Consider the following 16,173-nt stretch of genomic DNA (forward strand, 5'->3'; position numbering starts at 1 on the left):
CTTTTTTCGGTTTTGTTTCGGTAATCCTACGACACTACTCCCCTCGTTTTAAGCACTGCAGCATCTGGACATCTATGAGTTCCTCCACTTTCTCCCATAAGATTTTTGAAGAAAGAGATAAACTCATCTTCTATTTGGACTGGATCTGTTAGCTTAATACCATTTGCACTGTAGATGGATGCAATGTGGTTCCTGCTTGTCCTCATTTTCCATTGAGCATGAAAATATTTGGTATTTGAATCTCCACATTTAATCCAAGTAGCCCTTGACTTCTGCTGTAATACATGTTCTTTTATATGACTCCATTTTTCCAGTTCTATTAAGATTTCTTTTTCCTGATTGAACAAGCTCTGATTTAGGGGAGAATTTTTAAGTTCCCCCTGTACTATCTCTAATTTCTGTCTAGCCTGATCAAGTCTCTGCTGGTAGGAAGCCATATATTTGTTCAGGTCCTTAAGTCCACCTTTGAGTGCCTATCTCAAAGGTGTAAGGTCCCAGTTTCTTGCATCTGGGATGAAATTTGAAATTCCTGTTCTTTGCCAGCTGTGCAAGTTCTCTCTGCAGATATTCCATGGCTATGACAAATAAATAAGGGGACATTGGATCACCTTGTCGAATGCCTCTTCTTCCTTGAAATGGTTTTGTCAGTCCTCCATTCATGTTGAGGGAGTAGGTCACTGTGGTGATGCATTCCATTATCCAACTGATAAATTTATAAGGAAAACCAAGCTCCAGTAGCATTCTTTCAAGGAAGTTACAATCTGACTGTTTAATTAAAACAAAGCATTGCGATGGTCCCTGCTCAATTATATTATTACGTTTCTATCAACTTTCCGACGACACAAAGTTATGTCACCGTAAAGCAAGGGGACTATCTATATAGTGTAAAATATGCTATTTTAAGTCATTGGATAAGACGATGACACATGGAACCGAAGGCAAGGGATAGCTAAGACCGAAGACAACTGTTTCATTTGTTACCGAAAGGAATGATGCTCATAAAGATGAAATAAATGCCCGCCACCCTGTAGCATTTAATGAATAATATTCTACAAGCTTTAATATAATTGAGCATAATTTTCAAGAATATATAATGTATATTATAAATATACCTTTATTTAAATAATTATTTTTACATTATGTGCATGGAATATATATTTTACAACCTTTATTTTCTTTCATTTTGAATTGTGTAAAATAAATGTTTGAATTTTTGTTGTTAATACTAAAATTATTATTACGAACAAATTATTCTAATTATTTTTTTTACTATGCTCATTATTTTGTTATTCCAGCATTATATATGCTTAAATACTTTTTATTTTTTTAATTTATAAATAAAATTTATATATTCTATAGGAAAGTCCATAATATAAATTAAAAAGGGACAAATCATAATATTAAAAAAATTTAAAAACTAAAAAAAAGATAAATGTTTATAATTTAGAGGGTAAAATAGATATTTTGCAATCCAAAATTTGAAAAATCTAGTTGAGTGACCTTTTGAGTGCTATAGGCATAGTTCAGTGACTTTGTTGTTACAAACGAAAGAAAAGTGACTTTAGGAGATAATTTGAGATAGTTGAGTGACCATTTGAGTAATGGACTCTATATTTGGTCATGCTAATTCTTAAGTATGCCTAGTCTGACACTGTAAAAAGTTGCTAACCACACTATAAGATCAATGTGTCAACTCCTCATTGGCAAAGAATTAGTTTTGCAGGAATATATATCACAATTAACTACGTACTAGTATGGTTAAAAGAAAAGTAAAGAATGTTTCAGAAGTTATTTTACAGTATGGTAATAATAACTTCACTGGAATTACCCTCTAAAGAAACAATAAAGCCGTTAATAAGATTATGATTAAGTATGGTGTAAGTGTCAGTGTTAAGCCAAAAGGAATGAGGAAGAAAACAATATTCATGAAATTCACTTCATTTTGGCAGCTTTTCTATCTTTTCTTTAAGCTTTGCATGCCCACTTGATGAAAATTCAGAGATCTCTCTCTGCAAAAATGAACGTTACTTTGTTCTTGTGCTCCATGATTGTTCTCTTTGTAACAGTCCTCCTACATTTATTATAAAGAAAAAGGTATATATAAAACACTTACTGAATCAGAGAATATACGGTAAGATGAATTTTCTTTTGGGTTGGGCAGAGAGTTTATTTGTTTACAAATAATCATATCTTTCATGAACTTACAGATGACTCTAGTGTCTCGTGCGACGTTAAATAAGTATATAATCACTCAGTGCTCACTATTTAAAAAAATTGTTTCAACAGCTGAGACGTATGTACGACTTTAGGTTTATAACGCCATTAGCTAATTTAATAGTACTGATTCAGAAATTTCAAGTAAAACAATTACTAGTATCTAATATTGTTACCACAGTATCCGACAACAACATACTCAGTGTAATTCCACAAGTGGAGTCTGGAGAGAATAGAGCGTACGCACATCTTATCGGCTTATCCCTACCTTTAAGAAGGAAGATAGACTGTTTCAGATAGACTATTAACACAGTATACGAATTCCGCTAAAACACTTTCGATTATTAATACATCATTTAGTTTGTGACATAAGACCTCAAATAATTCGTATCTATATAACTCTTGCAATAATATATTAGCAATACTAGAATAAAACCAATTATTACTTTGATATTGCGAGCTTTTCATAAAGATGCCTTGTATTATTATTAATTCCGCATACAATTACGTACATAACATAACTATCCATTGCTACATAACTAGTTTGCGAACCAAACAACTAAGGAAAGCTTGTGGCACAAAAGGGAAGAAAGAGCAAAAGCTGCTACGAGTCGAGAGAAAAAAAAAGAGGTAGGCTTCACCGAAGTTGATTTATCAAGTCGAAGAATAATGTTAACCTCAAGCAAACAAATGAAAATCCCCTTTGTTCTTCTCCAAACCAACTTTCTTATACTAAAATTACAAAAGTAAATCTATCTTTAACAGCTCAAAAATGACAGGAAAAATGGAAATAAGTACCCCCCACCCCCCTTCAAGAAGCACACATCAAAATTTGATTATACATACAGCAGGCTTTCTCAAGCAAGATAGATAGGTCATAGGAGAGTACTCATAATCTACTTATATCAATCTCTACTGCTATCACTGTTAGCTCTCTGCTTTCTATTTGGAGATGTGTCTTCAGAAAACCTACAGCAGACCATAAGAAATCAGGACACAAATAGTACGAGGGTCTGAAATCATTCATCTTTCGAAAGAGATTAAAAGAAAAGGAAAGAAAAGAAGTTGAAACAAATGATATCTAGAGTTCAATTACGTGGCCTATTAAAGTTATAGCCTATGAGAAAGAACGCGACTACCATATTGATGAAGCCGAAAGTAGGTAAACAGAACATGTTTTATGCACTTTCATATTAATGAAGCCGAAAGTTGGTAAACAGAACTCATGTTTTGTGCACATTCTGATAAAATGTGTGCAGAAATGAGATTGCTTACAAAATTTACATATTATGCAACCATGCTTTGGAAGCTAAAAACAAAATTGGGAATGGAAAACAAGGATTGACCAGAACAACGATTTCAGAAATATCATGTAATGTGATTCAGACAATTAATTTACGGGGTAATGACTAATGACCAAATCAATTTTGGATAACTTACATCTCGATGATTCTCTTCCTCTTATCACTGCAAATGTAGGAGCTCAGTTGTTCAACCTCCATATTGGCAAAAGTCTTGTCTAGATCATAATTCAACAGATTACATGCACCTAAATTTGCTGAGGACTCGTCTGTACCAGGTATACAGGAGAGATCTTTAAGTTTCTCCATCAAAATGAAACCTGCAGAATAGACATTACAAGATACTCTAATAATGAAGTGATCAAAACTTCACCCAAAAGATGTGTGATTCATGTCATTTACATAGATTCTTTCGGCAAGTTATAACTAGTAATAACTATACTGAAAAAGACTTTAGTAGGTTAAAATCATTGGCAGAAAGAAAAGGCAAACTGAAATAACAGGTGTGAGTTTTTACAAAATATCGAGGGAATTAAAAGCTGATGCCATTAAGGCATATCTGGTAAGAAAATGTTGACTGATGGCGGTGTCCCTATCAGTTTGCACGCACCTAGATTAATTCAGTAGGTACCTGCTACATCCAACTAGCATAGGTACCAGGTAACTCTGCCACCAAAACTTAGGCAAATGGGAAGAATCACCTAGAGTTTTTTGCCTATGTTGGTTTGGACAGCTGCAGTGATGCAATGAGGGCTTCTTCTGACTTCCACTTTCCCATAGCCAAGTTAGTTGAATGCAACTAAACCCATCGACTCATATTACAAATCTTGTAAGCTATCATGCTTCAATAACGTACTAACAAATTGCATAACTATCGAAGCAGATAAGGCAAAGCTGAGAAATCATTGCACGCATCAACAAGGAATCCTCCATCAAATCAAGGATGAGAGATCCAAAAGGAGGTTCCTCCATGATCCAAATAGAGCAATACTGTCGGAATGTGTTTTTGATAAGAGTGGTAAAAGAGTCCTAGTTCCAAGTGTCTAACTTCTAGGTTCTCCTAATATTATGGTATAAATGACTTGGAAACAACAAAAGGTTATGAAAATTATGTTAATAGTATTACTATGTTCATAGATTCATTAAAATGCCAAGTTTTTATCATTTCCTCTGTAATTCCTACAAAACATTTACTCTCTCATGACGGTCTTACCCATAGACTTAACAGTTAAACAACTTCTACTCTAGTGCAACAGATAAGTATACCCAAAAAAAAGACAGAAACATTACTATTTTTAGGAGCATCTGACCACACACTCTCCCTTTTCCCAAAAGCAGCAGCTCTAAAAGATGAAACTGCCTTAGGCAAAAGGGAAGCAGAACCTAAATACCACTATACCAGTCAGAAGCTAGAATCTTCTTTCCTTATTCTACTGGCTTCGTAGCTTGCAATAGTACCGCAAAAGTTGGAAACTGCTTTCTCAGAAGGGCAGCAAAACCGAAGATAAGCTATACCAGCTGAGTGCCAAAACCTTATTTCTTTATTCTACTGGTTTCTTTCAGCAGCTCCTCATCAAATCTTTCCTTGAAAGTCCGCTCACTCGAAAAATTGATGTCGCACCAAAATTTAACTGAGAGTTACTCTTGACTATCTGTTACAGTAAGGAGAGCAGGGAACATTCATCTAATATTAGCATTCCTCTTCTTTTAATTCATAAGACTGCATACCAAACTTTTCAATCTCAAGTTAAAAAGGAGGATCTGATTCTACTCACATCAATATACCTATATGTTTTGCACTATTGTCAAAGGCAAAAAGCATAGAAAAGAGCTCAAGGCCTGATGATGCTTTAAATGAACAACACATTCAAATGGACTTCAGTAACTAAAGGCGCAATGATAAACAATCTTTAAAAAATGGAAAGCTAGAAAAAATAACTAAAAGCAAAAAACGTTTATATGAGCAAAGTAATTGAAAATACTACAACTAAGTGAAATTTATTAAGTAAAAGAACATGTAAATAAAGTGCATAAATAGATTTAAAATTTTGATTTAGATGAAAAAATAAATTTCTCATTCAGGTTTACTGACTAGTTGTCTTATATTAAATTCTTTTCCTTAATAAGTAACAAATTCATTAATAACATTTCCTCCTTAGTTAATAAATCCCTTTGTTGGTTATATTTATTATTTAGGACAGTTCTCTTTAGGACAGTTATCTTAAAGATAGAGCGCATGGATGATGAGGCACGTGCCTTAACACCTTGATACCTGCATTAGTACGCTATCTGAGTGAAACAAAGCGGCCCCCTTGAGCTTCACCTAGCTTTAGGGCTTAACCGCGCCTCAAATGAACCTTAATAATACCGATGTTTTCAGTCTATCAAGCTTTTGAAATCAGTCTATTTAACATTTCCCATTTACACACAATAAAAGCCCTCATTTCCAAATTGATTTGTCACTTTCAGTTTCTACAAAAACGTGGTTTTGCTTTCAGCCTTCTGATTTTTTGGCATCCTCCTCTTAAGAGGGTATAAAAAATAAAAATAAAGGGTCCTATGTCAGCACCTTCTTATGGTTCAAAGGGAAATGGTGTTGAAAGAAATTCTTTTTAATTTCATAAGTGGAAATGAGACAGATAGCTATTCTTTTTACAGTTGGATTTAAGCTGTAACCATTTGTTCATATGAAAGAAGTGTAATAGCATATTCCAGTGTTACCACATTAAACAAATAAACAGGTATTCTCAATTTCAAAACATGTGTTGCTTCACATCACTGTCAAACACCCAATTTTAGCTAGAATGAAATAATAACCATCTACTTATCTGTTACGAGAGAATTAAGGCGCTCGTTGGCGGGAGTAGCAATCAAAGCTCAAAGGATCACACCTAGCCTTTGGGCAACTCCGAACTGAAGATATCTTTTTAGAATTTCTATAAATTACTTTGTGAAGCGGCGACTGAATGGATGCACTACCTCACACAGTCACACTTAATTAGTTACTCTTTGAGGCAGTCACTTGACTCCATTAAATCTGCATAAAAGACAGGCTCTTTCCATCAAACGAGGTCCAGATTATCCAGCTCTTAGCAGACATTTTGGGGTGTAATATTGGGACTCTTCCTACCACCTACTTGGGGCTTCCCTTGGGGCATAAGCACAAATCAATTATGGGATGGTTTTCTGGAAAAATGTGAAAGAAAGTTGTCAAATTGTAAAAGGCAGTATCGCTCCGTGGTGGTAGATTAATCCTCATAAACAGTGTTTTGGATTCACTTCCTACTTACACAATGTCACTTTTTCCTCTCCCTTCCTCAGTTGCAAAGAAGATTTACAAGATGCGACGAAATTTCCTATGGGAAGGAAACATAAACAATAAATCATCTACTTTTTGGTATACCTCTTGTATACGGGCTCTGTTATGCCCAAACTCATTCAATGAAATTATTACTTTATCGACAAAAAAAAAAAACAGAGACAAATAAATCAGTCAATCTAGTCAATTAGGATTCAGTTTTGAAAGATAAAAAGGTGTTAGGCCTAGAGGTAGGGACTTGAAAAAGCGCAATGTTAGTCTACCAAATGGCTACGGAGGTTAACCAAGGAGGATGGTGGCATGTGCAATCAGTGGATAACAAAGATGCCTAATTTTTGTATGGACACTCAGTTTGGAAAAGTATCAGGACTCTTTGGGATGCTTTTGGCATGATCCTTTTTTGTTTTTTGATGGAAGTTTTTGGTATGATTCTTGGTTGGGTTACACACCTTCAAAACAAAGTTACCCTGTTCTATATACATTGGCAGCCCACCAGGAAGCCTCAGTTGCAGATTATCACTCAAACAATAGTTGGAATATCACTTTCAGAAGACTTTGCAGAAACTGGGAAGTAGAAAGAACATGTGCTCTACTACAACAACTAAGAACCTACCGTATATGCTTGTAAAATCAGGATACCATTTGTTGGAAGGGCAAGAAGAATGGTATGTTCACAGTCAGATCTTGTTACTCACTCTAGCAGAATTCACATACTACTACTCTCAAGTGGCCTTAGAAACAGATTTGTCAAAATAAAGCCCCTCACAAGGTACAGTGCTTCACTTGGATAGAAAAAAAATGCATGCTTGACAAAGTCAAATCTACAAAAAAGAGGACTGAACGTTTGTAGTAGATTGAGTAGATATATTGACAAACCACCTTTTTATTTGCATTGCAAGCTTACTACACAATTGTGGGACATGTTTTTAACTTTTTTGAGTTTAAAGTGGGACTATGCCAAGAGACATACTGGAATTTTTACAAGGTTGGCAAAGCAGGGATCTAAGGGATGTTCGCTCAAGCATCTGGGATACAATTTCAATAATATTTGAAAACAAAAAGGGAAATATATCTAGTCTTAATTTCAATTTTCTTTTTCCTTTCTTTTTGGAGTAACATGGCTAATGTACATGAGGGTGACAAAGTAGAAGCCATAGTTGGTTTTATTAGCTCTCTTCACAATCTGCGAGAGCAACTTTTGATGTATCAATTGTCTAGAGCAGCATACTGTTGATGCTGACTCATATATATACAACTTTACCTTACTTATAAAAGAAACGAATTTCTACAAAATTAAATAGAACTTCCCCTCGCCCATATGTCAGCTCACACTTGTTTTGACCATTCCAGATTCTTCATTTGTTCTGCTAAATTTGTTAAAAGGTATTATGCAGATGCAAGACAAAAAGCTATTGCTCTCTTCTCTAATTCCCTCTTCTTCTCTACTCTTCTTATTCTTCCTTCAGTTCTTTACTTACTTTAATTGTGCAAGTTTTTTGCGATCAAGCTAAGTGTTACAAGTTGGTATCAGAGGATTGATCCATTAACAACCCTCGCAGATAATCATAAACTCTAAGGGAATTAAAGATACCATGAATAAATTTGAAACCCCAAATTTAATCCTTTGCAACACAGAGCTCTAGGAGGTTTGAGATGATCATTTTGACCCAAAGTCAACTTGCTACTCTCATGCAAGAGAATAATGGCATAAATCTGAAGTTGGAAAGAATATCACTCATACCAGTTAATAAGGAGATGTTTCGAAAGATTATCACTCAACTGACCTCCAACAGAAACGCGGAATATCTTCATTAGTAAGGTCCTACCATTTGTGGCTCAAGGACAACTAGTGGGAGCAGATATTGGGTAATCCTCCAGCTCAGGTGTTGCAAAGGTAACTCCTCCTGTACACATCTCTTACTATGACAATTGAGAGTTATCTATCCCCTTGTCCCTCACTTTGAAACACCCAATCCACCTTTTATCTATATTCACCCCCTACTATATCAGCCCTACCAAGTCGCCCCTTCCCCACAGAAGCTCCTAAAAGCAAAGCTTAACTTTGCTGAGTTTGATGCCATCAATCCAAGGGCTAAATTAGAAGGTGCATAAAATATTTCAAAAGCTATCAAGTTCCCCAATAAATGAAATTGAATTTAACTATTAAGCATGTAATGCATGCAGTTAATTACTGATTTAATAGGTATCTAATGGATCACGGAGGATCGTAGGCCAGTGTTCTATGCACATTTACGTAGAAGGATTAGCAATATTATAGATAAGTTCAATAAACTTCAGAAATGTCGAGATGTAGATTGTTATCAGGATCAATTGCAGGAGTTGCAATTGTTACGATGATCATGATTTACCTCCATCTTGAACTCTATTTTGTCATTTGCTTTGTCAATGGGTAGAAACAAGAGCTTAAGTCTCTAGTGAGGATAGCCAATCCTACCAACTTCATGGATGCTTATGAAGTAGCCCAATGATATAACGAGTCCATTAAAGCTCTTCACAAATAAACCTCTTTCAAGCCATCTCCATCACGTCCTAAGCCATATTAGAACCCTTTGAATATGTCATCTCACAGTTGTTTTGATGAATAAAAAACTGAATTCCCTTCTCTCTAATTCCTTCTTCTTATCTACTCTTCTCATTCTTCTTTCCTCTCCTTCTGTTATTTACTTACTCTAGCTTTGCAAATTTTACATATCAAGCTCAAGGATAACATAAAAAACCCTTCTTCTTTTTTTAGAAAGAGAAGTTACCATCAATCTCAAGGAAAATACTAACAGATAAAGAATTCACAAATCTACAGCAAATACCAATTTATTCACTAATTTATAGATGGTGCAACCTATAAATAAAGTCACATAAATGTTACATATTTCTGGAAAGGAAGAAGAAAGAACTCACTAAGGGCTCGGAGGGTCTTCAAATCAAACTTGTTTGCTAAAGACTCATGACCAATCTTTTTGGCACGTTGCTGTATCAACACTTTCAGACCTATCAATAAATCCTAAAAATTCAACCAAACCACACCTAAGACATTGGTCCTCATAAAAAAAAGGATAAAGGAAAGGAGAGAAACTTACAATCTCAGACTCTGTTAAGGAACAAAGCCATCTAACATCTTCAATCCTATTATTCCCTAAGATAGCCCTCAGGTCTTTCATCTTTCTCTGGCGGCGCAGTTGACGGGCACCTGATGCGGAGAGGTAAAACCTTTTAGGTGTCGTTTGTAGTATTCTTTTATTTTATTTATGGGAGGGTGGGATAACTAATCCGGAATAACTAATTTCGGAATAATAAATTATGAGATAAATTATTTCACAGCCAAACGACCTGTTAGAGCATTATTTTGAGGGTGTAAGGGTTTTTAATTTATTTATATAGTTTCTATTTCATGGGTCTGCAAAGCCCACTTGAGTGGCAATTGGCTAAGGACAAAATTTGCTCCATTCAGGTGGGTGTATATATCAAAGCGACTAGTTTCCATGATTAATGATAAATAGAAGTATGAACACATATCACAATGATAAATCCTTGACAAAGAACATATATTATGCAGGAAGTTTTTCTATTGGGCTTCGGCTTGTGTATTTGAACAAACAAACTAATTTGAATTGTAACATCTTTTGCTATTGAATTGTGCTTGAGACTGTAAGGATGTGAAGTTTAATAGGAGAAACGGGGGTAAAAAATTGAACGGAAAGGAGAAATATGATTTTTTTCTTTCACATGGACAACATGGTAGTTAAAAATGTCTAACTAGATATTTCTGTAATTTGAAGTTGTTATATTATAGTTAAGAAGGAGGAGCCTTGGCGTAACTGGTAAAGTTATTGCCATGTGACCAGAAGGTTACGGGTTCGAGCCGTGGAAACAGCCCCGGCTGCGTACAATAGACCCTTATGGTCCGGCCCTTCTCCGGACCCCGCGCATAGCGGGAGCTTAGNNCCCCCCCCCCCCAAGGCGTCCAAAAGATTTAGGCCCCAAGAATCTCGTTACACAATATGAAATAGTTCTGTAGTCCGCCTACAATTTTTCAAGCTTAGAAGTTTCTTTTATGATAAAAGTTTTATCTGATTATACATTGATTCAAATTTTAAACTATTTTGTAAATGAGTGTTGACAAGTACTGAAGCAAAAACTTGAAATAAAAAAGCTCTTTCATGGATTGCATGTGCCGATAAAATTTAAATATGTCAACTAAGATATGGATCTGGTTAAACTCAGCATACATATTAGGAAAACTTTATTGTAAAATTGATGAATAACTTTGTAGCTCAAGAAGCTAGAGAATAAGTTTCAAATTGAAATACATATAATTATTATCAAATAACTTTAAAGCCTCTACTTAAGGTTTGGCTTTAGCCCCCCGCCCCAAACCAATCCTTATATTCACGAATATCTGACGATATATTCACTGAGAAAGTAGTCCTTATGTATCTCTGAATAATCATAACAGGTCCTTACTGTTTGCAAATAGTGGACATCCTTTGTCCAAGTCAAAATTAAAAGTGAAAAAAAGAAGATTTAAAACCCAAAACTAACTGAAGAAGCTAAAAAGGGTATATATATATATGGGCCTAGGTGGGCCTGACCATTTTTTTTTAAATTTTTTTTTGTTTAAGGTAATTTCTTGTAAATTATATTATATAATTGTGACTTAAATTTTTTAATTCAAATTTAAACACAAAAAATATTGTAAAGAGATATTCAAAGGAATGCGTTATAATTTTTATTATTATGATATTAACAAAACATGGCAATATCTTTCTTAGTCTTTCTCCCCCAATGGAATGAGCACAACAAGGTGCTAATTCCACCATTGAGAAGAAAAAGAAACTAATCAAGATGTGCCAAAATAACCACAACTCATCCGCTGATTCTTCAACATCAGTCGGTTCGGACCTCCACTTAGTTTCACCCAAGCTTCATCCTGGTCATGGATAGATAGTAGATAGTAGGTATTGTAACCTTGATAGGACAGATCTATCGATATTCTATGCTTGAATAGTAATGGAAAAGCTTGGAGTAAAGGAAGATTCCGATAAAGGAGTGAGTTAAGATAGCCATAGCTATAGTTGCGCCTCAACGCATTTCGGGGAGAACCAGCTAGCTATGGGTTCGAGTGGCATTTCACCCCTAACCACAACTCATCCGCTGATTCTTCAAGATCCTGTTCATGGATTAACGAAAATGTGCAAAAGCTCTATTTGCCTCTGCCATTCTATGAGTCTCTTCCTTTTTGCGTATGGCATCGCCACTCCCGTACGTAGAGATCTTCGTGGGACCGTGGAGGGAGTCTCAATCGATCTTTTCTAGGATTCCTTATCACGCCACACATGGAGATCTTTCCATTGATAGATCAGAGGGTCCCCCCTTGAAAAAATTCTTAAAGGTTAGGTTACTACCTGCTTCTACGGAAGAGGTTTACTTTGTCTTCAAGCATCCGAAATACGCCGGGATTGAAAATGACATAGCGTTCCTGATAGAAAATGACGACTCCTTCAGAAAAACAAACTTATTCAAGTTCTTTTTCCCAAAGAAGCGGCCACCAGCTTTCCCAAAATAAGGGGAGATCTGCTGCTTACTGCTCACGGAAACATCCGACCTATACTATAGTCAAGTCGTTCGCCTATCTTTCTGATCTCCTTTCCTTCTATTCCCCCTCTACTTTATTTGACAGGGGCGGAGAATACCACTCTATCAATAACAAGAAAAAAGTAGCAATTCTGCAAGTTACATATTAATTTTACATGGTATCTCTTACAAATTTCATAAATCCTTCAAGGTTCGGAGGAATTTCCTTTGGTGGTAGCGGAAAAGAAGTTTGTTTATCACCGCTTCCGGGCAAAGCTGCATCCTCCGCAAGTTCAACTAGCATTCTTCGTAAGCTTTGTCTATGTCACGACCCTAAAACGGACCCGGTCGTTATGGCGCCTATCGTGAAACTAGGCCAGCCGACACAAACCCCAAAACCAACCCAACAATTATAATAAGTCATTTAAAAGTCATTAATAAGCTAAAATCCCAAAATGAAAGGTAGAATAGAACAGTGCGGAAACAAAACACAGCCCGACATCGGGGTGTCACCAGTCATGAGCAACTACAACTCGTCTAGAAACATGAAAAGACAACATAGTCTAAAACAAAGCTAATACAAAGCGGAATAAAAAAAGGAAGGAGAATCACTGGGCTGCGAACGCCAAGCAGCTACCTAGTCAACTCCGAAAGCCTGCTGGAAGACAAATCAGCACTCGTTAGCGTGACCCGAGACTCCCGGATCTGCACACAAGGTGCAAGGAGTAATGTAAGTACACCAACTCAGTAAGTAATAAAAGTAAAAACAACTAAGCAGTAAGAAAACACGCAAGCCACGTCATAATGCTACAGCAAAAAAGTATAAATCCAGAACAATGCAATAAAAACAATGAAACTCGTGAAAACGACTCAGTTCAATAAAATCCTTTTAAAAACTTCCTTCAATAGTTTCAAACGAGTGACGAAAAACAGTGAGTAAAAGAATAGAAACGTAAACAGCCCCTCGGGCAAAATACCAGCAGAAACCAGCCCCTCGGGCTACCTCACAGCCACTCGTAATCAGCCCCTCGGGCAACAACAAGAAACAACAACAGCCCCTCGGGCAATATCACATCTCACACTGGGTACACACGCTCACTAGGGGTGTGCAGACTCCGGAGGGGCTCCTACAGCCCAAGCGCTATAAACAAGCCATCTCGTGGCATAAAAAATCAGGCCCCTAGCCTCTCATATATCACAAATCAGTATAATGCGCTGCGGCGCGCAGCCCGATCCCATAACATCTTCACAACACATACCCTCGGCCTCTCTCAGTCAGAACTCACTCAAGCCCCTCGGGCAACAGTAAAACATGATGCTCAGCCCAAAATATCATTTAAAATATTAAAACAGAGTAAATACGGCTGAGTTATGAAAAACAGTAGACTACAACATGACTGAGAATAAGTATGAAGTCAAAACAGTGAGGAATAATAGTAAAAAGCCCCTAAGGGTCCAAAACAGTCGGCACGAGGCCCAAACACGGCATTCAGCCCAAAAAATAGTAATAATTTCCAAAATATAATAATAACAAATAGTTTCCAATTAAATATACGCGACTTAATAGTCGTACGGGATGGACCAAGTCACAACCCCCAACGGTGCACGACCCCACGCTCGTCATCTAGCGTGTGCGTCACCTCAATCTAGCACAACGATGTGATATCCGGGGTTTCATACCTTCAAGACAACATTTACAATCATTACTTACCTCAATCCGGTCCAAATACTAGTCCGCAATGCCCTTGCCTCTCGTATCGGCCTCCGAATGCTCCAAATCTATCCAAAAACCAGAATACTCATCAATATACGCTAAAGGAACAAAACCCACTCGAAAATAACCAATTTACACCAAGAATCCCGAAATTGACCAAACCTGACCCCCGGGCCCACGTCTCGAAATCTATCAAAAGTCACATCAATAGAATCCTTACACTCTCACGAGTTCGTACAAATCAAATATACCAAAATCCGACCATAAACGACCCCTGAAATCCCTAATCAAAGGTCTCCAATTTCAAGCCCTAGTTCCTCAATTTCAACCACTAATTTCCATAAATTTCAAGCTTAAACAGGTAAAAACCGACATAGAAACAAGTTTAAGGACCGAAAAGCTTACCTCCGCGAAATCCTCTTGAATTCCCTCTTCAATTTGCTCTCCCAAGCTCAAACCCGTATGAAAAATGGTGAAAAACCACTCAAAAAACGCGAAGGGCTAAATTTATATATTCTGCCTCAGCTAAACCGCTTCTGCGGTCGAATTCTCTCACCTGCGGACCCTCACCTGCGGTCCCAGGTGCGCATATGCGGAATCCACATAACCGCTCAAGGACCGCACCTGCGATCAAAATCTCGCACCTGCGCCATCGCAGGTGCGCTCGAACATCCGCTTCTGTGGTTCCAGCTCCTCTCGCCCAGTTCCGCATCTGCGACCCTCCTTGTGCTTCTGTGGGCCCGCACCTGCGGTCCCCAAGCCGCAAGGGCGGTTATGACAGGAACTTCAGCAGCTTCAGCTGCAAGTTTCTAACTCCAAACTTCCCTCAACCACCTGAAATCATCCCGAGGCTCCCGGGACCTCAACCAAAAGTACGGACAAGTCATGTACCACTATCCAAACTTATATCAATCTAGAAACACCTAAAACAACGTCAAATCAACAAAATAACATCGGATTCAAGCCTAAGGTTTCCAAAAAACTTCCAAATTCCGCTTTCGATCAAAAAGTCTATCAAACCTCGTCCGAATGACCTGAAATTTTGCACACACATCCCATATGACACAACGGACCTACTGCAACTCCCAGAATTCCATTTCAACCCCGATATCAAAATTTCCACTATCAACCAGAAAAATGCCAAAAATTCATTTTCGCCAATTCAAGCCTAAATCTACTCCGGACCTCCAAAAGACATTCCGATCACGCTCCTAAGTCCGAAATCACCTCCCGAAGCTTTCCGAATCATAAAAACCAAATTTCGAGATCGTTTTCGCACAAGTCAACTTCCGGTTGACTTTTCCAACTAAAAGACCAACTTAAGAGACTAAGTGTCTCAGACCTTTCCAAAACCATCCCGAATTCGATCCGACTAACCCGATACCATATAACAGAGATAAACAAAGCATAAAGAAGCAGAAATGGGGGAAACAGAGTTGTAACTCATGAAACGACCGGCCAAGTCGTTACATCCTCCCCCTCTTAAACAAACGTTCGTCCTCGAATGAGTCAAGAAACATACCTGAAGCCTCAAAAAGGTGAGGATTTCTGCTCCGCATCTCCCGCTCGGTCTCCCAGGTAGCCTCCTCCACGGTCCGACCTCTCCACTGCACTTTCACTGAAGCTATATCCTTTGATCTCAACTTTCGGACCTGACGCTCCAAAATAGTTGTTGGCTCCACATCATAGGTCAAATCACCCTCTAACTGAACCGTGCTGAAATCCAGAACATGAGACGGATCCCCAGTATACTTCCGGAGCATGGAAACATGAAATACCGGATGCACACTCGACAAGTTGGGTGGCAAAGCAAGCTCATAAGCCACCTCCATAATCCTTCGAAGCACCTCAAAAGGCCCAATGAACCGAGTACTCAATTTACCCTTCTTCCCAAATCTCATAACACCCTTCATGGGTGAAACCTTTAGTAGAACCTTCTCCCCAACAATATAGGACATATCACAAACCTTCCTGTCAGCATAACTCTTTTGTCTCGACTGCGGTGTACGAAGCCTCTCCTGAATCACCTTCACCTT

The 16,173-nt window shown here is 37.5% G+C and overlaps 1 protein-coding gene across 3 annotated transcripts; it reads right to left on the reverse strand.

Moving 5' to 3' along the window:
- Positions 1,735 to 10,199, reverse strand: LOC109229238. 3 transcript variants are annotated; one of them, XM_019394614.1, is made up of 4 exons: positions 9,930 to 10,199; positions 9,751 to 9,853; positions 3,655 to 3,784; positions 1,735 to 2,071 (listed from the first exon to the last, which is right to left on the reverse strand). In XM_019394614.1, exons 1-4 carry the CDS (start codon positions 10,008 to 10,010, stop codon positions 1,996 to 1,998), a joined length of 390 nt encoding a protein of 129 aa, XP_019250159.1. In that variant the 5' UTR covers positions 10,011 to 10,199; the 3' UTR covers positions 1,735 to 1,995. The 3 variants fall into 3 exon arrangements, with proteins under 3 accessions (XP_019250159.1, XP_019250157.1, XP_019250158.1); XM_019394612.1 differs by having other exon boundaries at positions 1,748 to 2,071; positions 3,655 to 3,835; positions 9,930 to 10,188; XM_019394613.1 differs by lacking the exon at positions 1,735 to 2,071 and adding an exon at positions 2,829 to 3,183 and having other exon boundaries at positions 3,655 to 3,835; positions 9,930 to 10,179.

This window comes from Nicotiana attenuata, chromosome 7, assembly GCF_001879085.1.
Source record: "Nicotiana attenuata strain UT chromosome 7, NIATTr2, whole genome shotgun sequence".
Taxonomy (NCBI): Eukaryota; Viridiplantae; Streptophyta; class Magnoliopsida; order Solanales; family Solanaceae; genus Nicotiana; species Nicotiana attenuata.